This window comes from Vombatus ursinus, unplaced genomic scaffold (assembly GCF_900497805.2).
Source record: "Vombatus ursinus unplaced genomic scaffold, bare-nosed wombat genome assembly UNPS02014945.1, whole genome shotgun sequence".
Classification (NCBI taxonomy): domain Eukaryota; kingdom Metazoa; phylum Chordata; class Mammalia; order Diprotodontia; family Vombatidae; genus Vombatus; species Vombatus ursinus.
In genome coordinates, this window is record NW_020954723.1 from 20,343,178 (window position 1) to 20,366,766 (window position 23,589).

The 23,589-nt window shown below is 39.6% G+C and overlaps 1 protein-coding gene across 6 annotated transcripts in view; it reads right to left on the reverse strand.

Annotated features, from left to right (window-relative positions):
- Positions 1–23,589, reverse strand: part of ADCK1 (aarF domain containing kinase 1) — a 209,011-nt gene that overhangs the window by 140,364 nt on the left and 45,058 nt on the right. For 4 of the 6 annotated variants that reach the window (XM_027844713.1, XM_027844715.1, XM_027844712.1 and 1 more), the window contains exons 2-3: positions 10,269–10,418; positions 8,685–8,768 (exon numbers count right to left, since the gene is read on the reverse strand). In XM_027844713.1, coding sequence (XP_027700514.1) covers positions 8,685–8,768; positions 10,269–10,403 — 219 coding nt within the window. In that variant the 5' untranslated portion in view covers positions 10,404–10,418. Of the gene's footprint in view, positions 1–8,600; positions 8,655–8,684; positions 8,769–10,268; positions 10,419–23,589 lie in introns of those variants that run through there. The other 2 variants (XM_027844714.1, XM_027844717.1) reach the window with 2 other exon arrangements.

The window sequence follows — 23,589 nt, forward strand, 5'->3', positions numbered from 1 at the left end:
TCTCTCTCTCTCTCTCTCTCTCTCTCTCTCTCTCTCTCTCTCTCTCTCTCTCTCCCCATATCCTCATCTCTATGTCATCCCCCAACACTACCACCACAGGACACAGGCTTGAAACCTAACATTTTCACCCTCCTCTAAGTGTAAGCTATCAACGAGCCCCCAATGAGCATTAAATACTTGGGAGAGTACTGCCATCCATCTACATCCTAGCCAAAGATATTCTAGGAAAGCAAGTAAGAATAAGACAGAGGCAGAAGGTGGTCATGATAGAACATCCCAGAGGTGAATTAAGAAAATTACAACCTCTGGGCAAGATGGCTGTCTTGCCACCTGGTTCCCATATACCTAACTACAGCAAAAACCTGAAATTCACATCAGACCAAATGATGATCAAGAAAGTCAAAGAGAAAGTTTAGTAAGTGGCTTCCTCCACCCCAAGAGTGCACAAACATCAGTCAAAAACCAGCAGGCAAAAGGAAAAAGGGTTACCAACAAAGCCAACACACCAGTACAAAGAAAACCAGCCCAGCTTTTCAGGAAAAAAAAAAACCAGAGACAGACCAGAGACATGTGTGGCCTGTAAGACTGTGTTTAGAGGATGCAAGAGCAGAGAGCCACCTGAGAAAGACCCAAGGAGGTTAGAAAACCCCAGGGTGGACAGAAGGCCCCAGGGTAGAGACTCTGGAAGCTACAGGCAGAGGCAGTAACCAGAGCTGAGGAGGAAAGCTCAAATCAAGACATCCCAGGTGTTTCATGGTCTCTAGAACTTTAGGAACACTTTTATAAAGGGCCCTAAAGACCCAGGGCTCTGAACTTCAAAGATCTAGGAATGCTTAATGAAGGGAGAAGGAGGACAGTGCAAGAAGGCAGGGGACCCAGGGTGAGACCAAGTAGGGTCAACCATCCAGCAGGGCTGGAGGTGAAGCCTGGCCCTAACACAGAGCCCTAATCAGGAACTAAATCTAGAAAGATAATTAGATTAAAGAAAACATCAACTAGAAAAAAATTATTGTAGATCAAGAATTCCCAAAAGTTCCCCAAAAGAAGTATACAGCTATACTTCCAGTACAAACAGTGAGTCAAAGAAAAAAAATACATTTTCCATAAGGACTACATGAATACCTAGAAGAAATAAAGCAAGAGTTATAAACAAATAAAAGCTCTAAAGGAAAGAATAAATAGCATAGAAAAAAAAAAGGAGTAAAACACCACTTAAGTAACAGAATCCCTGAAAACTAGAATAGACTAAACAGAAACTAATGGCTCCATGAGATAGCAAGAAATACTAGAACAAAATCAAAAGATGGAAAAAAATAAAGAAAATGCAAGGTATCTCATATCAAATACAACTAAGTCAAGAAGAAATAATTAAGAATCATTGGACTTGTTTATCTATCAGATCCATGGAGAAAGGAAGAATTTATGACCAACCAAGAGATAGAGGACATAATGAAATGCAAAATGGATAATTTTGATTACATAAAATTAAAGTTTTTGCACACAGAAAACCAATGCAACAAAGATTAGAAGGAAAGCAGAAAGCTGGGAAATAATTTTTACAGCCAGTGCTTCTGATAAAGGTCTCATTTGTCAAATATAATGAGAACTGAGTCAAATTGTAAGAATACACATCATTCCTCAATTGATAAATGATCAAAGGATATGAACAGGCAGTTTTCAAATGAAGAAATTAAAGTTATCTATAATCATATGAAAAAATACTCTAAATCACTATTGATTACAGAAATGCAAATTAAAACAACTGTTTTATAAAACATCTGTCAGATTGGCTAATATGACAGAAAAGGAAAATGACAAACGTTGGAGAAGATGTAGGAAAATTGGAACACACTGTTGGTAGAGTTGTGAACTGATCCAACCATTCTGGAAAGCAACTTGGAACTATGCCCAAAGGGGTATAAAACTGCACACCTTTTGATCCAACAATACCATTAGTAGGGCTGTATCCCAAAGAGATCATAAAAAGGGAAAAGAACCCACATGTACAAAAATATTTATAGCAGCTCTTTTTGTGGCAGCCAAGAATTGTAAATTGAGGGGAAGACCGTCAATTGGGGAATGGCTGAACAAGCTGTGGTATATGAATGTAATGGAATACTGTTGTGCTATAAGAAATGATGAGCAGGAAGACTTCAGAAAAACCTGGAAAGACTTGTATGGACTGATGCTGAGTGAAGTAAGCAGAACCAGGAGAACACATACCCAACAACAGCAATAACAACATTTTATGATAATCATCTATGATAGACTTAGCTTTTCTCATCAATACAATGATCCAAGACAATTCCAAAAAACCTGTGACAGAAAATGCTAACCATATCCGGAGAAAGAACTATGGAGTCTGAATGCAAATCGCAGCATACTATTTTCACTTTTTTTTTTTGGTTTTTTTGCTTTTTCTTTCTCATGGTTTTTCCCTGTTGTTCTTATTCTTCTTTCACAATATGACTAATACGTAAATATGTTTATCATGATTGTACATATATAACCTATATCAGATTGCTTACTATCTTGGGGAGGGAAGAGGAAAGGGAGGGAAGGAGAAAATTTTGGAATTCAAAATCTTATAAAAATGAATGTTGAAAATTATCTTTACATGTAATTGGAAAAAAAAATAAAATACTATTAAGTTAAAAAAAAAAAGAATTTCCTGGGAACTGAGAAGTCAAGTGACTTGCCCAGCATCACACAGCTAGTCTGCATTAGAGGGAGGACTTAATCCCAAGTCTCCTCAATTCTATAATTAACTCTCTATCCAAAATATCACACTGCCTCTCATGGTTCACAGGTCTAATTGATAATACGTGGAATTTGGACAATCCTTTTCCTTTGCAAATATGGCTCTAGCTAGCTATCTACCTATTGCTTGTAAGGAAGAAAGTTTTATTTATTATGATCTTTTCATCTGGGAAAGATAGCCAGTTGCATATTTTGCATTAGAACCCAAAGGACCTGGACTTGAACCAAAGCAAAAATTTCCTTAGTTACCTGTGGAGTAAGAAGCTCCAAATTTTGCACTTTTAGAGGTAAAAGAAGGGAGTGGATATCTTTACACTCTTAAAATCTCTGCCTAGTGGTCAGGTACCCTGGGAATTGCCCATCATGATTATGATCATGATAATCATTATTGGTAAGAATATTACACAAATCAACCATGAAAGGTTACTTCTCAGAAGCTTTTGGCAATCCAAGATTAATAAAGGAAATAATAATGTTAAAAAAATCATTGGACCTCCTGAAAACCATGATTTATTAATATTTTTAAAAGACTAGACACTGTTTTTCAAGAAATCATAAATGAAAACTGCCCATATTTCTTAAGACCAGAGGGCATAGTGAAAATAAAGAATCTACTAATCACTTCTTAGAAAGAAAAAAAAAAGGAAAAGGAGAAGTCCCAAGCCAAAACCCAGAACACTCACATCAAGGAAAAAAATACTAAAAAGAAGCAGTTCAATTACCAAGAAACCAGTCAGAATCATACAAGACCTGGCAGCTTCAATTATAAAAAAGAGGAGACCTTGGAAGGGAGTAAAACCAGGAGAACAATTTATTCAAGGATAACAACACTGTAAAGAAAAATAACTCTGAAAGACTGAAGAACCCCAATCAACGCAGTGATAACAGTGTCTCCAACTACCTGATAAAAGGACACAAGGTGCAGAAAGAAACACTTATTTTTGGACTTGGTCACTACGTAGATTTAATTTGCTTGACTTTGGGGGTTTGTTATAAAGGACTTTTTTTTTCTTTCACTCAATTTTTATTGGGGAGCAGGAGAAGACAGACAATCAGAAAGAGGGAGAGTTGGCAATCATGATGCCAATAAAAAGAGAGCCACTGAAACATTTTTGTTAAATAAACAGGAGGGAACAGAAAGAAGTTCAGAAGGAAGCAGAGATAAGCAAGGAAGTCTGGAAAACAACTTTTAGAATTATATACATTTTTTTAAGCAAGCAGTATAAAATAGCAATTCACAGCTCCATATACAATTCTCTTTTTGTATTCTGCCACGTCTGTCATATATGGATATGCCCTTTTGTTTGGTGTTTAAGTTCAAAATAAAAAAGTAAAAATTTTTAAAAAGAAGGCTTCACAGATGTAGTGACTCTCCTAGTCCCTCCTGGCCCATGATCCTCTAACCAAGTTAGTTTTCACAAGCATATGTGTGCATGCACACACACATACATACACACACATACACACATACACATACTATTACACACCTTCTTTACCCAGAACGTAGCAGTGTTTTGCACAGAGCAGGAGCTCAATAAATAGAATATTTGTTGATTGATTCACTCATTACCTTAAAGACTAAACAGTGCTATGCACTCAGTGGGTGCTTAATAAATATTTGCTGTTGTTGATGATGATGATGATGCCCCCAAAGATCATTAACATAATAGTCATCCAAATTAACTCCAGCAGGGAGCTTTTCAGGGTCGCCAATTAAGAAGAAAATAAAGTGAAAATATTTCCAGAGTCAATGAAGCACAGAAGCATAAATATATTTTAACCCCATAACATCAACCTGCAGCCTGGCCTGTGCCCGCTAACTTAACTATTACACATACACACCTAACAATCCTCAATGGCATGAGGCCAACTAGAGAAATCAACAAACTACCACGAGGACCTCAGACCCATATATCTTCCCTGTCCCTATCAGAGGACCACTGATGGTAATGGTGCATGTTCAAATATACATCTTCTGTAATAAGACAACTCCCAAAATTAACTTCTTCATTGAAGAGATAGGAATTCTCCAAGGCCAGCTTGCAGAAAATTTGCTTCTGGTTTTCCTCCTTGCTTCAACAAAATAATTCATGATTGTATAATTAAGCATTACTTTTAACTTGACTTAAGTTAGAGATTGACAAGAGTCACATTCCTACTCCTATTTTTTTCTTTATACAGATGTATGATTTCAGTGGTATAAGGAACTCCCAGTGAGGAATAATCCTCTCCCAATGAAGCTCAACAACTATTCTGTGACTTAAACTCTTAGACAATGAATCTGAGTCTTATAGTCTTAGTGAATCTATTTTCCTCTTCATCAATCTGCCTCTCACACACCCATTTTAGAGGTATAAACACTGAGGCTTCTGGGAGAGGACAATATGAGTTGGCATTCCCAGCACTAACCCTACCTAACAACAAGGGAGTCTTAATGTAAAAATATGTTTAATAGGAATGTATATGTATAGCCTATATCAGATTGCATGCTATCTTGGGGACGGAGGCAGGAAGGGAGGGGGAAAAATTTTAAACTGAAAAGCTTATGGAAGTGATTGTTGAAAACCAAAAATTAATTAATTAATTAAAAGACAACAACAAGAAGTGAGTCTCCCATCAGTCTCTTTCAGCCCCTGGATGTCAGAACTTGCAACCTTTCTTTGATTCATTAAGTCCTTCTGTGGCTGACATACTTCCTTGTAATTCACAGAATCAAAGAATCACTGAGTTGAAAGGAAATTTACCGACATCTAGACCAATCTGTGTCTAAAAGAGTAATTTCCTCTACTCTGTGCCTAAGAGTCATCCAATCTCTGCTCAAATGCTTCTCCATGAACAGGGAACTCCCTACCTAACCAAGGTCTGACTGTCTGAAATTTCTTTCATATGCTGGGTCAAATCTGCCTTGCTTTAATACATACCCAATGATCCTACTCCTGCCCCTCTGGAGACACATGGAATAAGCCAAATCTCTGCTCGCTACAATAGCTCTACAAATATTTGAAGGCAGTCATCATGTCCCCAGGAAGTCATCTCTCTTCTCAAGAATAAACACTTTCAGCTCCTTAAAACTTTACTCTTATGACATGGTTTAACTGGAGTCACGAGACCCTGTTACAATAGAACGAATGGAATTAAGTTTAATATTCTAGGTGGTGCCTGACACAGTGTGGCTACCACATCCCCAGAAGGGGATACTATACTCCCTGGTGTTTTGCTGAGTCACAGAGATACTGCCATACTGGTGTCAACCTTGGAAGTATTTCTCTAAGTCACTGCCTATTGTGTCTATTCTCCTGGCACCCGGGACCCAGAAATGCTGGCTTGACAGGTAAGATAATTACGTTTTACCCTTCAGCTCTTTCCTTTATCGGATACACTGGGAACTGGATAAGCACGCTGACTTAGGAAGACAATTCTATAGTTTTCATCCCTATTTTCTCAGTGCCAACCCATTCCCCATTTATCAGACTATAGACCCCATTTGTCAATGCTCCCCAAGACTATCTTGTACCCCAAGTCTTAAATATCCCTCTTACTCAATGTCAATTACCCTAAGTCTCCCCATCCTCCATCCCCTTATGTGATGCCAGTCTGTATAATTCCTCACTGAATCTCTGGAGACTGTCAATGGCTGCAGAAGACGGAACTGAGCTGTCCTTCAGATGACTCCTACAACTACAGAGGTAACTTCTTGTCAACATCGCCTCCTCTCTGGGTTCCCCTAAGGCAGAGAATTCTCTTTTGTTTTTCTGTCCCCAATGCTGCAAAAAACCACTGGGGGCCTGAAAGCAGATGTTGAGCTGAACCACAAAGTGTGTAACACCAGCAGAAGGGGACCGGGGCAGGGGGGAGTGGGGGGATGGAAGTAAACCACCAAGTAGGTGATATTAGGGGCAGCTAGATGGCACAGTGGATAGAGATCCGGCCTTGGAGTCAGAAGGACCTCAGTTCAAATCTGCCTAGCTATGTGACTCTGGCCACATCACTTAACCCTGACTGCCTCACCAAAAAGCAAAAAAAAAAAAAAGTAGGTGATACTGGCAAGGTTGGAGACAGAGGATAAAATGGAGAGGGAGCAATAGTTCCCAGCTATATATATATCTAGAGATCAACCTACTGTAACAGGCTAGAGTCTGATCAGAACATTACAATAGTTTTACTTAAGCAGAAGCCAGTGCACCTCAGACCTGAATCATAGATTTACAGTTAGAAATCAGTCCACTCCAACCCCATTACATTACAGAGAAGGAAACTGAAGCTCAGAAAGGTTAAGTGACTAACCCAAGGTCCCATGGGTAGTAAGGAACAGCTGGTGGCACAATGGATAGAGCCCTAGGTCTGGAGTCAGGAAGATATGAGTTCAAATCCGGTCTCAGACATTTACTATGACCCTGGGCAAGGCACTTAACCTATGTTTGCCTCAGTTTCCTCATCTATAAAATGGAGATAATAACAGCTATTTCCCTGGATTATTGTAAGGATCAAATGAGCTAATAACTGTAAGGTATTAGCACAGTGCCTGACACACAGTAAGTACTATATAAATGTTAGCATTTCTTATTATACTACTAATTAGGCAAGTCACTTAAACTCTGTTTGCCTCAGCTCATCATCATCATTATTATTATTATTATTATTATTATTATTATTATTATTATTACTATTACTGTTAACTATGTGACCTCAGGCAAATCACTTTAAAAAAAACCCTCTGTTTATCTCAGTTTCCTCATCTGCTAAATGGGGATAATAATAGTACTTACCTCCTAGGGTTTTTATGAGGATCAACTGAAATAATATTGGTAAAGCATTTAGCACAGTGCCTGGTACATAGTAAGTGCTATATAAATGTTGGCCTTAACTATTGCTATTATGATTATTATTACTATTAATTATGTGACCTTTAGCAAGTCACTTAAAGGAAAAAAAAAACAAAACCTCAGTTTGCCTCAGTTTCCTCATTAGTAAAATGAGGATGATAATAGCATCTACCTCCCAGGGTTGTTATGATGATCAATTGAGATAATATTTGTAAAGCTCTTAGCACAGTGCTTGGCACACAGTAGGTGCTATATAAATGTTAGCTAGTAGTAGTAGTGGTGGTGATGGTGATGGTGGTGGTGGTGGTGGTGGTGGTAGTAGTAGTAGTAGTAGTAGTAGTAGTAGTAGTAGTTGTAGTAGTAAGTGGCAAAGTCAGGATTCAAACCTGGACCTGTTAACTCCAAAGCTAGTGTTCTTCCCACTCTGCAATACTGTCTCTTGACAAGTTCTATTCTCTACAATAAATATGACAATTCCCTATTCTTTGCCACTACTACCACTGTCTCTGGCCCAGCCAGTTTCCTGGAGTTTAACTAGCACATACCAAGTTAGGGAGTAAAGGGAATGTTCAACCCATCTTTCTTGTACAGACTAGTCCTCGCATACTGGACATACAGCAACAGCCTGGGACCCCAGTGGCTTGCAGGCAGCCCCACTGCAGGATTCAGTGAGAAGGAAAGTAATTAACCTCTCTCGATTGGTTTTCACTGACAAAGCAGTTCTGAAGCCAACAGAGTTATCTTGGGGACAGAGTCTTCATCTATTCAGAGCCATCCCAGGCACACACTGTCCCCAGAACACGCACAACCAACAAGAGTGTATCTGCACCTCAAGCAGCTGGCTCTTAAATTAATAAAGCAGTGCACCATGGGATACAACTTCTCCATCGGCATGCAAATACCGTAGGGTGGAGATGGAGAAGGTCCCCTCCTCCTCCCATCCTCAAATTCCAATCCTGGCAGGGTCTCTGTCCCCAACTCCAAACCTGTTCTTCTCCAGTTAGACACAGTACTAACCATTTGGTCTGCCGGCCTTGAAACCTTTCCAAGGGAGGGACCACCTTATAGTGACCTCAGGTAACAGAATCAACAGCTGCTCACCTCAGATTTGAGCTGTGCATACTCTTCTGAACCATAGGGAACGCTGCGAAGGGAAGTGAGGTAGTCATAACTGATGACAGCAGTCTGTAAACCAAGGAAGGACATACACATTCTTAGTGCCCTGACACAATGTGTGTTCTAACTCTGATGTTGTTACCTGTCAGGTACCACATAATTCATATGGCATGTCTCCACCCCTAAAATACACTTACCCCCCAGACCTCTACACGCTGCAAACAACTTACTGTGCCTTCATGTATTAATAATAATAACTAACATTTATTTACATATTGCCTTAAGGTTTGCAGAGAACTTTATACATATTATCCCATTCTATCCTTACAACAATCCTGGGAGTTAAGCGCTAATATTATCCTCATTTTACAGCTGAGGAAATTGAGGCTGAAAGTGGTTAAATTACTTGCCTAAAGTTGTGCAGCTATTAAGTGTCCGAGGCAGGATTCAAATTCAGGTCATCCTGACTTCAAGTCCAACACTATCCAATAAGCCACCTTTTTGTTATTGTTCAGTCATTTCAGTCGTGTCTGACTCTCCATGACCCACTTGGGGTTTTCTTGGCAAAGGCACTGGAATGGTTTGCCATTTCCTTCTCCAGCTCATTTTATAGATGAGGAAACTGAGACAAACAGGGTGAAGTGACTTGCCCAGGGTCACACAGCTAGTAAGTGTCTAAGGCCAGATTTGACATCAGGAAGATGAATCTTTCTAACTCTAGCCCCAGTCTAGCTAGACTGGGCCATCTAACTACCCAATCAGCCACCTAAACAACAAAGAGCTCTACGATGTGCCAGATATTGCACTAGGTGCTTAAGAGTCACGGACTCAGCTGAAAGAGAGACAGCTATATGGCATATTGGAAAATGCACTAATACAATGATTCAAGACAATTCCAAAAGACTTATCATGATGGAAAATGCTATCCACAACCAGAAAAAGAACTAATGGAGCCTGAATGCAGATCAAAACATACTATTTTTACTTTCCTTATTCTTTTTGTAGTTTTTCTTTTTCTGTTTCTTCTTATACAACATGACTAATATGGAAATATGTTTTACATGATTGCACATATACAACCTGTATCAAATTGCTTAACTGTCTTAGGGAGAAGAAAAGGAGGGAGGGGAGGAAGAAAATTTGGAACTAAAAATTTTATTAAAAAGTGAATGTTAAAAATTGCCTTTACATGAATTGGAAAAAATAAAATAATACTTAAAGGGAAAGTGTGCTGGCATGAATACAAGTAATATGATTTATATATTTTCTATAACCATGCATATATGTGTGTGTCTGTCTATGTAATGTGCTATGTAATGTAATATGCAACGTGTCTATGTGTCTATGTAATCTTTCCTAAAGTCTCCACAATGAGGCTTTATTAATTTTTTTTTTTTAGGCAATTGAAGTTAAGTGACTTGCCCAGAGTCACACAGCTAGTAAGTGTCTGAGGTCACATTTGAACTCATGTCCTCCTGACTCCAGGGCTGGTGCTCTATCCACTACACCACCTAGCTGCCCCCAAAATGAAGCTTTAAAATCAATTCACTCCCACTAAGAAAAACCTACCGTGGCTACAGCTCTGCCTATCCTGACTGCTCCAAAATCATTGGGATCTATGTACTTGTTACTGTAAAGGTAGAAGCCAGAGGAAGCCAAGGCCATACTGGTCCAAGAAACAATTTTCAGTGCCCTCCTGGCCATATTGTCTGTCGGCCCCTGAAAAAGAGAAAGCAAAAGAAACCACATGTATAGAATGATTTTACATATACATACATATTTGTGTGTAATGGTAGCCGTCTCTAGAGTGGGGGAAAGAGAAAGGGAAAAAAAGGGAATTTACATGATAACTTTATTATACATTTAAAAGGAAAGCAAGTTGTACATAAAAGATTTGCAGTTTCACGTGCAATCATCTTTACTATCATACTGTTATGGAAATGCTTGTTTTATTCAATAAATTAAAAATAAAATAAAATTTTAACAAATGATAAAGACCAAAATGTGTCTTTTCTTCAGTGCAGAGGTGTTTGGGAACAAGGTAAGCTAGCAGTAGACAGGGCACTGGACTTGGAGTCAGGAGGACTGGGTTCACATCCCACCTTGGATACTTACTAGCTTGTAATCCTGAGCAGGTCACTTAACTTCTTTGTGGCTCAGTTTCCTCAGCCATAAAAATGTAGGGGTTGAACTCAATGGCTTCTAAGGTTCTTTCCAGCTTTAAATCTATGATCCTGTTTCTGTGATAGTATCCCATACCCAGGAAAACCACAGCAAAATGATGGAAAGTCAAAGTCATCTATCCATAGGAATCTAACTTCAGACAAGGATGTCTGGGCAGAATAGGCAAGTTAAGCCCTGCACTTATAGCCAACTTTCCAGATGTTTGGAATTTTCAAAAAAAAAAAAAATGAGCTTTACTGACTCCTTTTGTTTTTCCCTTAGTCATTTCCAGAACCAGAGCTTCCTGACTCCAAAACAGACCCTCTATCCACTACGCCATTTTGCCATTTTGCCTCTCCTTGTCCGTAGAAATAAGTAAACATTGGCATGTAGAGAAATGCACCTCTCCAATCCCATTTATAGGAAGGAATGTTGGCATGTAGAGACTCACACCTATCTATTCTTATGTATATGGGGGAACACTGGCATGTGCAGACATGTACCTCTCCATTCCTATGCATATGAGGGAAGGTTGGCATGTAGAGATATGTACTTCTCTAATTCCATGTATTCGAGGGAATGTTGGCATGAAGACAGATACACCCCTCCAATTCCATATATAAGAGGGAATATTGGCATGAATAGGCATGCACCTCTCCTTTCCTGTGTAAAAAGGGGAACACTGGCATGTGGAGGCATCTTACATGCCTATATTTACTCAACTAGTTGCATGCATAGCTAAATTTACCCCCTTGTAACAAAAACAAAGGAATATGCTCAATATGACCATAAACTCCTAGCAGACAGGGGACTACACTTTTTACTTCTTTGTGTCATGCTTCATAGTCATTAGCACAATGTCCTGCACATTAGGAGGCACTTTTTAAACGTTTGCAGATTTGGTCGACTTCATTAATCTAATCATTTGTTGATGTGGGGGTTCTCAGATCCGAATCAATGCTCCAAGAGATATCAGCCCTTTCCCACCTGTACCTCATTCTCTTTTCTCACTTATTCTGTCTGCCCCTCCATTAGTTGGACAGTGTCCCTCCTCCATGGTGTCTGACTCTTTGTAACCCCACTTGGGGTTTTCTTGACAGATATATTGGAGTGGTTTGCCATTTTCTTCTCCAGCTCATTTTACAGATAAGGAAACTGAGGCAAATAGGGTTAAGTGACGTGCTCAGGGTCACAGAGCTAGTAAGTATCTGAGGCCAGATTTGAACTCAAGAAGATAAGTCTTTTCTGCATCAGGCCCAGTACTCTATCCACTGTGCGATCTAGCTGCCCTCCCCAGGGGCCCTGGCAATTAAAGTGCTTTTCCTCTCTTGATGCCTAAGAGGGCCTGAGGCATAGAAATCTCACACTAGGCCTGAACTCTCGAGCTGAAGTTACTGACAAGGAGGAAGTCCTAAATCACCAGCTCTCTCGAAGATTAATCCAGATCTTTGTTGATGTTGTCGTTATTGTTCAGTCATTTCAGTTGTGTCCAACTCTTCATGACCCCATTTGAGGTTTTCTTGGCCACTCTGCAAGTCTTTAAGACAGTTCCAGGATTACATGTGGCTTAAATCTAGACTATTAGGCTCTCATTCTATGCTTCAATTCCCCCTTGACCACCAGCACATTCAGCTTTTCTCCCAACCTGGCCCATCAAGCAGTATTTATAAAAACAACTCACTTTTACATTGTGCTTCAAGATTTACAAAGCATTTCTCTCACGATACACCAATGCTTTATTTAGATATTAATAGTGCACATTTATGTTATGATTTACAAAATTACTTTACATAATAATCATAATTTATTGAGAGTAAGCATGGTGCAATGGAAAAATTATTGACCCTGGGGTCACAGGACCTAAGTCTGAGTCCTGCCCCGCCATTTTCTACCAGCATGACCTTGGCCAAGATCTTTAATAAAAGCTAGCATTTACAGAAAGCTATTTTATTTATATAAATTTATTTATGTATATAAAGCTATTTATATAGAAGGTTTGCCAAAAAACTACATGTTATCTCATTTGAACCTCACAACAACCCTCTGAAGTAGGTGCTACTATGATCCTCTTTTTAAAGATGAGGAAATGGAGGCTGTGAAAGGTTAAGTAACTTGCCCAACATCCCACAGCTAGTGTGTGAGGAGGTATTTGAATTCATGTCTTCCTAATTCCAAAGCCAAAACTCTATCCACTGCACCACCTAGCTGCTAACCCTTTGAGCCTCAGTTTCCTCACCTGTAAAATGAAATACTTAAACTAGATAACCTATAAGGTTTCATCAGCTTTAGCTCTACATATGTGATCCTGTGATCAAACAAAGGTATTTATTAAGCACCTAATATATGCCCTGGACTGAATAAGGCTCTAGGAATACGAAGATAAAAATGAAACAGTCCTTGCCCTCAAGGAGCTTACATTCCATCAGGTAGTAATGTATGTACTTCTACACTTTAATCACTTAAAACTGAACTCTGAATTCTGGAGTGCCCAAATGCCCACGAAATAATGCAAGAAGGAAACTAAGTCTCAGAGAGATTTAAGTAATTTACCCAGCAGTCAGGATTTGGACTCAGGTCACTGATAACAAATAACAGTGGTTTTGATATCACAAGCATTCTACCTCCCAGTCAGTCATAAAGTTGTTCCTTTCTCTTTTTAAAAAAGAAATGTTAACAAAAAAAAAAAACACCTCACACACTCAAATTCATTAGTAAAAGCCATCCTAAAGGAAGCAAGGCTGCCAAGTTCACAACCCCCACCTTGCTCCTCCTCTCACTGCTGACACTGCTGACAATTATTGTAAAGGAAGGTTTAAGGAGCTAATTGGCCCGAGTTGTTTACCTAGGTTTCATTTATTGGTCCAAATGGTTGGGATCAGTTCCCTGCAGTGCAGGACAGGGGTTAGGCTTTTTAAATGCCCTTTTTTAATTGAAAAATAAATTTAAACCTTGCTTCCAAGGACACTCTTTTTTGTTCCACTGGTCATAAAATTCTCTCTATTCCCATGTCACTTTACAAAGACTTTTTAATAAGCTAAGCCTACATTTCAGAGGTGTTTACGAGCAGTTTGATATGGAGGGACAAAAACATCCCTTTATTTTGCAAAGAAAACCCCAGCTGGTACTAGACCTGGATTTTTTTTAAATGGCACAGTAGAAAATGTTGGAGGAGCTGTGGGAAAACTGGTACATTAATGCACTGTTGGTGAAGCTGCGTGCTGGTCCGGCCATTCTGCAAAGTAATTTGGAACTCCAAAAAAGTTACTAAACTGTGTATACCCTTTGCCCCAGTGATGCCACTTCTAGGTCTATACAGCAAAGAGATCAAAGAAAGAGGAAAAAGACCCATATGTACAAAAATATTTGTAGCAGTCATTTTTGCAGCGGCAAAGAACTGAAAACTAAGAGAGTGTCCATCAAACAGGGAATGGCTGAACAAGTTATGGTATATGAATGTGATGGAGGACTACTGTGCCATAAGAACTGATCAACGGCATGGTTTCAAAAGAATCTGGAAAAACTTGTGTAAACCGAGGTAGAGTGAAGTGAGCAGAGTCTGGAGAACAATTTATATAATAATAACAATCTTGTAAAGACAAACACATTAAAGGCCTTAAGAACTCGAATGAACACAATGGCTAACTATGAATCTAGAGGACTCATGATGAAACATGATGCCTACCTCCTGACAGGGGATTTAGGATACAAATTAAGGCCCATTTGCGGGGGGGAGGAACATGGCCAATGTGGGGATCTGCTTTGCTTGACTATAGGTATTTGTTACAAGGGTTGTTTTTTTTTTTTTTACATGAGGCAATTGGGGTTAAGTGACTTGCCCAGAGTCACACAGCTAGTGAGTACAAGGGTTTTTGTTTTCCTTTCTTTTTCACTGGGGGGAAGTGGAAGGAAGAGAAGATGGATTTTAATTGGGAAAAAAAACAAAATTTAATTAAAAATTATATAGTAGAAAGAGCACTGGATGTGGACTCAGAAGGCTTGGATTCAAATCCTAGCTCTCCTACTTACAATGTGACCTTAATTTCTCTGGGCTTCAGCTCTCTCATTTGCAAAATAAGATGTTGGACTAGGATGAACTATGAGGTCTCTTTCACTTCCAAATCTATGAAAAATTGAGAGAAACTCACGTAATAAACTTATCATAAAATGAAGTTTATGGAGCTTTCAGGGTTACACTGTAAAGTTCCTAACACTTTAGTGAGAAAGGTAGTGAAAGTATTGATTAGCTTCATTTTACAAATGAAGAAACTGAGGCTCTGAAAGGTTAAGAGTTTTGCAGTCACACAGCTCATAAACTGTAGAATTTAAACCTAAGTAGCCTACCACTCCATGTCCCTTCCTCCAACCCCTCCCCCGAAACATCCCCACTCCACCAACTAACTACACTTCTCTCCGATGATGCTGCCTGATGAGTAGGGCATTATTCTCGTTTTACAGATGAGGAAACTGAGGCAGACATAAGTTAAGTGACTTGCCTAGGATCACTACTCACAAGAAAGAGAGATCTTAAGAAGTCAGTGATTCTAATCTACCTGGATAGGAAAAAAGCATAGGAGGACTGTGCAATTCACATTCCAATCAAACAACTGGTCCCTTCGCTAAAAATGGCATATGAAAATGAGGTTTCCATCCTCATCCTCCAGACTCCATACTCCTAAAGACAAATTACACTAAAAGTTTTGACTTTATTCTCTTTTTTTAACAGTATTTTTCCAATTAAAATTAAGATAATTTTTAACATTCATTGTTAAAAATTTTGAATTCCAAATTTTCTCCCTCCCCACCTCATCTCTCCTACCCCCCAAGATGGTAAGCCATTTTATATAGGTTACACATGGGTAATCATGTAAAACATTTCCATACTAGTCACATTGTATGAGAAGAAACAGAAAAGAAAAAAAAAACACAAAAAAACTCAAGACAGTGAAAAATAGTATGCTTCAATCTACATTCTGATTCCATCAGTTCTTTCTCTGGATATGGATAGCATTTTTCATCATGAGTTCTCTGGAGTTATCTTGGATCATTACATTGCTGAGAAGAGCTAAGTCATTCATAACTGATCAACATACAATATTGTTCTTACTATTACAATGTTCTCGTGGTTTTGCTCACTTCCCTTTGCATCAGTTCATGTAAGTCTTTCTAGTTTTTTTTCTGAAATCTACCTGCTCATCATTTATTACAGCACAATAGCATTCCATTACATTTATATACCACAACTTGTTCAGCCACTCCCCCCGTTGATGGGCATCCTCTCAATTTCCAATTCTTTGTGACCACAAAAAGAGCTGCTATAAATATTTTTGTACAAATAGGAATTCTGACATTTTCTGCATCCTCCTTACTAGGAAGGAGCATCTTCTCATTCAAGAGTTTGCCAGCTGCATTATTCTTTCCAAACATAAATCCTGGATAGAATTGGGGCACCCTAAGGAAAAGGCAAGACAAATGCTTCCTCCTATGGTCTGCTATGACAGAGTATTGCCAGTTGTTTCAAAGAAGATCAGGAAATTCTCAAAACATAATTAATTTTCATAGAATCTCAGAATTTGAGAGTCCAAAGGGACCTCGGGGTACATTTAGTCCAACCTTCACTCAAAAAAGGTAAAGCTTCACTATAAAATATCTGACAAATGGACATCCCGTCTCTGCTTAAGAATCACCAGTGATGGAAAATACACTGCCTGTCAGGACCCATCCCACTTTGGGTCAGGTCTGATTGCTAGGAAGTTCTTCCTGACATCAAACCTAAGTTCTCCTCTTTACATTTTCCACCCACTGTTTCTGGGTCTACCCTCTGGAGTCAAGTAGAACAAGTCTAATTCCTCTTCCATATTCTTAAATACATAATAAATACTTCAAATACTTAAAGATCCCAGCTTCCACTTCTTCTCTTCTCCATGCTAAAAGCCCTCAGTCCTTTCGACTGATCCTCACATGACATGGGCTCCTTCACCATCAAGGCTGCGCTCCTCCCAACACTGTCCAGTTTGTCAATGCCATTCTTACACTGTGGCACCCACAACTAAGTACAGCTGAATTTTATCTTATTAGATTCAGCTCAGTGTTTTAACCTGTCAAGATCTTTCTGGATGCTGGTGATTGTCTAATGTGTCAGCTCTCCCTACTAGATTTGTGTCATCTGCAAATATGACCACCATACCATCTAGGCCTTTATCTAAGTCATTGATAAAAGTAGTAAATTTTAATTCACTTTGATTAAACAAATAAAATTGGGTCATATCATACCGTTTTTGTGAGCAGAAAGGGAAAAACATTGCAAAATATAACAATAATAAAGGGTCATAGTTCCCAAAAGGCTAGAAATCTCATAAAAAGAAAACCCTATGGACCAAAGTTACTAGCTGATGGAAAGGGCATCAAAGGGGATGGTCTCACAAATGTCAAGAGCCCAGCAAAGCTAAACCAGAGCAACTGCCCATCACCAATTAGTTCCCTTTTTTGTTCTACATGTCAAGACTCCTAAACAACTTGCTGATATATCAAGCTGCCCTTTGTAAGTAGGGATCATGCTAGCAGAGCAGAAGAGCCCACAAAGGGAAAGGCTGAAGATTTATACCACTATGACCACATTATTTCACTTTACTGAAGATCCTACCTTGCTGACTTCATTTTCCTTCCTGCCAAGGAGGCCTAGCACCTCTGGTATGAGGGCTTGCTGAGCCCTTTTCAGGGCTGTTCATCCATCTTTGGTGTCTACCTCTCATCCGACTCTCACCTGTGGCTCCAAGAAGCTGTAGCATGTCTCCAAGGATGGTCTAGGCCAGATTGAGAGTAACCAATAGGCATCAAACCCATGAGGAATTTAGGGGGATGTCTACCCCAAGCATGTAAAGACTTCGTCCAATGGAATGGGCAGATGAGAAAAATTTGTTCCATGAAGGCAGCTAAAGCAGGCACTATGGAGCACTTAGAGCTTAGTCAGACATTGAAGATGCCGAGGTCATCCATTACAACTCAGGCTATCACCAGTCATCCTGACTTTTGTCCGGCCCCTGGACTTAGATGACTCTCAAAGAGAGGAAGACTGACGACTCTGTGCAACTCTGCTTCACTGAAATCCAATTCACTCTCAAGTCAAGACATCACTCCATGATGTCACTGGCCCTCTTCAAAAGAGAAGATGAACAACAACCCACCAGCTCACTATAAATTACACAAGCTGGTTTAAGAAAGCCCCAGCAACGTCCTTTGCTCCCCACTAATGAAGTATGCTGTCTCTGGGCAGGTACACATTGGTCCCAAATGCAAGAGACTGAATCAATGAGACAAACAATTTTTTAAAGCCTTTCACTAAGTACAAACAAATATTCAAGTCTATAATGGTGCAGCTCTCCAGGCCCCTGCTTAAGGGACACAGCCAGGTCAATAACAACAACAGCCCATAGGAATAAGTAATTTGCCAAATCCAAGGAGATATTTTCTTAATAAATATTGGTTTATATGAGTCCCCAAAAAGGCAATTAGCCTACTCCCCTTAGAGTCATCATCACTGAAGGTTATGCATGCTCTTAAAATCATTAATTAATGAGGCAGCTAGGTGACGCAACAGACCTGGAGAAAAGCAGAACTAAGTTCAAACTTGACCTCAGACACAATTAGCTGTGTGACCCTGGGCAAGTCACTTAACCAATGTCTGCCTCACTTTCCTCATTTGTAAAATGGAAATAACAGCACCTACCTCTCAGCATTGTTGTGAGGATCAAATGAGATAATAATTGTACAGTATTTAGCACAATGCCTGGAACATAGTAAGCCTCATATAAATGTTAGCGATTGTTGTTATTATTAATACCATGAAGCCCAATTGGCCTAGTAAAAACAAATAATGCCTAAGACATTCCACCCCTTTGGTCTTGGTCCTATAGTGGCAACACCAGGACCATAGGCATATTTTATATCTAAAGATTAACCATCTAAACTCTGGTTGTAAATACTAATAAGTAAAACATCTAACAAGAATAATAGCTAGGGCACACTCCCAAAGCAGAAAAAAGAGTAATCATAGCCAAAAAAAACCCACACCCAAATTCAGAACAGTTGTAGCACAACCAAATCACAAGTTGGTTAGAAGATTGAAACACAGATAGAAGCCAACTGATGATAACACCAAGACAAGAGTGAACAGGAAGAGAAAACTAGCCTCCAGAATCAGAACAACTCAAAAGATATTTCTGCTCTAAAATATCTGCCCAAAAAAATGCTATCTGGAACAGAAGCTAAGGGTTAAAAATCAGCTTGCTTACAAAGTGTTCCTTGGTCTGAGATATGATCTACCAACCCCTTACTCTGCTCTGAGTCCCACATTTCCCAGGTCCCTGGCTAGGGGACCTCTCAGGTGACATCAACCCCCTAGGCAAGTGAAACCATACCCTGTGAACCAGAGAGTAATGATCTCCAAATATCTCCAGGGGTACATTGTCCATTCCTAGACTTTTACCCATTTTACCATGGACTAGGCAGAAGCATTAAGCAGTCAACACATCTTCCCCTTTCTCTTCCTCTTCAGTCTCTCCCAAATGGGCTAGGTTCATTATCCCTTCCTCCATTGCCAAGCTCTCTTTGGCTTTCAAAGAGATGATAGTCCACAACCACCAAACAGGGAACAAAGACCCCGGTTTAGTTAAAAGTGGGAAGACAACCACTTCTGTGCTCCTTTTAGAGTTATACATCAACCTAAATGTGCAACGTGTATGGATTTCATGGGTTTGTAGGGGTTGATCCCAATTCAGGCTGTTATTTCATTAGCCCAGCCCATCTTAGCAGGGAAAATTCATGGGAAGTCCCTTGATTTATCCAAATCATCCAGTACTACTAACATGTAGCAGTGATGAATGGGGGAGAGGTGTATACACTGGGGAGGCATGTAACTTCAAGGAAGGCATGGACTTTAAAAAGAATGGGCAAGGCACAAGAATGTGCTAAAGCTTGGACTTCAATCAAAGGCTGTAACACACAATCAATGAGGTATGCCAGAGCAGAAATGGAGTTAAAGATGTCATCAAAGAATTGTTGGATAGGGAGAGAAGATAAGCTGGTCATGTAGCAAGGGTGAGGGATTATTGCTTAGATGGTACCCTTGCTAAGTCAGGAGAAAGCATTTTGAGTGAACCCCCTTTGATACATTTATGGACAGAAATCACACAGGATGTTTGGCATGAATGGGTTAAAATTGGCATCACTGAAGGAATTTCCTAATTAATGAGATCACAGATCCACTTGAGTCACGTATCTATACTTACATGAGCACATGTTTATTGCCCCATAGAATGTAGGCTCCTTGAGGGCATGGACTATTTCATTCGTCTTTTTATCTCTGGTCCCTAGCAGAGGGTCTGGTCCATAATAGCACTTACTGAAAGGTTATTGGTTGACTGATTGATTGATTATACTGTCACTGTCAAAAAAGAAACATTGGGATCATTGCCCAGTACCACAGCTGCATACTCTAGGGTTCTGCCACTCTGCCTTTCTTGCTGTACTAACACCAACACCAAGAAAACACACGAAGAGACAGTCATAAACAACTATGTGTTGGCAGGCATACGTAGTCCCATTGCAACATGGGTTGGCCAAACATTCCCAGCCAGGGATGAGAAGTCAATGCCAATTGTCCTAGATGAACCTGTTGAAGCCAGCTTAGAAAAGTTGTTATGGCGGTTGCTCCAGTTCCTGATACACAGCAGCTGTGCAACCTTGCCTTGTTCACCAGGGAGCTTTGTCCTCTAGGGGGAAGAAGCAGCAGAAAAAACAGACCTAGCTCTCTCAAGACCTGGCTTCCATGCAAATGTCCCCCAGTAATAAAGGACGTGGAAATTGAAATACATAAAATAGATGACATAAACCCGAACTGTCTCTAAATAGACCAGAGCTAGAGCTTTCCATAAGGTGTCAGTAGGTCTTTAACATACAAATGAGCTGTTATGGCACTTCATCCAGGTAGCTTAAAAGATCCTGTCAGCTATAAAATATGTGTAAGGATGAAAACACCTTATATTATTAAACCCTTGGCTAATGAATCACTGTTCTGCTTTGTTTTCCTGCTCCTTTGACTTTTACCTGACTTCTCATTTGCTCTTACCTCACTTGGGGTCTGAGGTGCTAAATACCCTGCATCTTAATCTTAGGCATTAGGAGAGGCAGTTTTAGGATGGTTCACATGGACTTCTGTCCTCCCACCAAGAAGCTACTTGAGTAAAGCTCTCCTTGAGAGCAAGGACCACAGTTTATACATATACATGGCCCAGTACTTGGCATAGTACCTGACACACACTACAAACACTAAAAAAAATACTGATTGATTGATTGTACTTCTTTGATAACTCATAGAACCCAGCATAATACCTTGCTTACATAAAATGCTCAAAAAATACTTGTCAATCGACAGATTGATTATTGAGATTTCATTCCCTAGGGAAATGTAATTAAACAGATTTTATAAAAAGGAAAGGAATTGTTTGAATCTTAGAAATTTGATTCTATTAAACTGAATTTAATGCAATTCAGCATTTATTAAGCACTTATTAGATGCTGGGGGAGATACCAACTTTAAATAATACAGAGTACCTGTTGTCATGGAGAGTATTTATTGTCTAATTAGAGGACATGATACACAGATAACTATAACTCAAAATAATGTAGGATGGGCATTAGAGAGCAACATACCGAAGTGCCATGTGCAGCCTGAGACAATTAAAAAAAAGAGACTCTTAGAGAGGGCAGCTAGGTGGTGCAGTGGATGGAGCACCGGCCCTGAAGTCAGGAGGTCTTGAGTTCAAATTCGGCCTCAGACCAAACACTTGACACTTACTAGCTGTGTGACCCTGGGCAAGTCACTTAACCCCAACTGCCCCCCCCCAAAAAAAAAACTCTTAGAGGAGGTGGCAGTTGAAATGGGTTTTAAAAGATGGGTGTGAATTCAATGGGCAAAGAGGAAAGGGAGGATCCTTTTACAGAAAGGAACATTGTGAGTAAAGGTATGGAGGTGGGAAAGCTCAGGTTATATTTAGGGAAAGAGTAGTCTAGTATGGCTTGAATGTTGAATAAAAGAAAGCAAGAAATATTACAAGACTGGAAAGACAGGATGATGCCAGATTATGGAGAGTCCTAATGACAAAAAAACTTAAACCTTACTTGATAGTTAATCAAAAGTTATTGAAATTTGTGAGCAGAAGCATGAGCACATCTATGTATTAGGATAATTTGTACAGCAGTGGTATGAAGGAATAATGAAGATGATGATGATGATGATGATAATAATAACAACAACAACAATAAAAGGCTAGCATTTATACAGTGCTTTAAGGTTTGCAAAGCACTTGAAAAAAGATCATCTCATTTGATGCTCACAATAACCCTAGGAGGTAGATGCTATCATTATCCCCATTTTACAGATGAAGAAACTGAAGCAGACACAAATTAAGTGACTTGTCCAGTTTCTGAGGCTGGATTTGTACTCTAGTCTTCCTGACTCTAGGCCCAGAATTCCATCCATCCTAACACCTAGTTGCCTCTAGATAAGATCTGTACAAGAGGGATCCCTGGCATTCACTGGCAAATAGCCAATCAAGGCAAGTGGAGTATGTAATTATACTATTGCTAAATCAATGATAAGAAGTGCATCAGTGGTCTCATATCGAGAAAGAAACCCCAATGGGCCATGAAATGGAGAACAAGAGTCGGTAACTCAATAAATGAGTAGATAATGAACAAAAGTGACACCCATCCCAGGGGTAGAGGTAAATGGAGCACTGATCACTTGTAACTAGTAAGTCATTATAGAAAGAAGCTTTTCAATCACTGATCTGTGGCTGGACTGGCTCCAGAAAACAAGAGACATGATCCCACACAACCTCATTTCTTCAGTCACTCGGTACCACTTTCTAAGAATGATGAACTGGAACCATCATGCCCTCTTGTCAATGAAAAGGAAAAGAACTTTTAAGAAAACCAAGGAAGCCAATGCCATAGATCTAGACCAAAGGCCTGGACCACTGGGGAAGACAGTGAAGAGAACCAGACCAATACCGAGGCCAGATTGAGAAATAACCCTTTGGTTTGTTCCAAGGAGAAAGGAGAACTCCAGGCAGGTCATTAAAATCCAAGGATGGCTAATGAACATTACAAGAGGCCCAATCGAGGAAGCAGAGTTGGAACAGGACAGGGCTCTGTGTTTGACTCTGTGAAGGACTGACTGAGCACAGAAGCTATAGAACCGCAGAAATGTCTGAGCTGAAAAGAACCTCAGAGATGTAGCTTCTCAACCACATGCTTTGCCTGTCGATAAAATTATTTTTCAGTTCACTTGGAGATGAACGGATTTCGGAAAGTAGGAAAAAGATCCGAGTGCTCTTTTGTTCTTTAGAGGATCTGGAAGGCGAGTCCTATATGAAGAATGAGAACAATGGCAAAATAATAGCATCTCATATTTATATGGCACTTTATAATTCAGTGGAAGATAAAATGCAAGCCCTTCTTTGGTCAGCCTGAGGCTAAAATTCAGGAGAGCTGAGGTGAAGCCCTAAGCTGAAGGTGGCCCTGATCCTGGGTTCTTAAAAACCGATACATAAAGAAAGCACATATAAGAAATGATGAGCAGGCAGACTTCAAAAAAACCTGGAAAAACTTGTATGGACTGAATGAAGTGAGCAGAACCAGGAGAATGTTGTACACAGCCACACTGTGT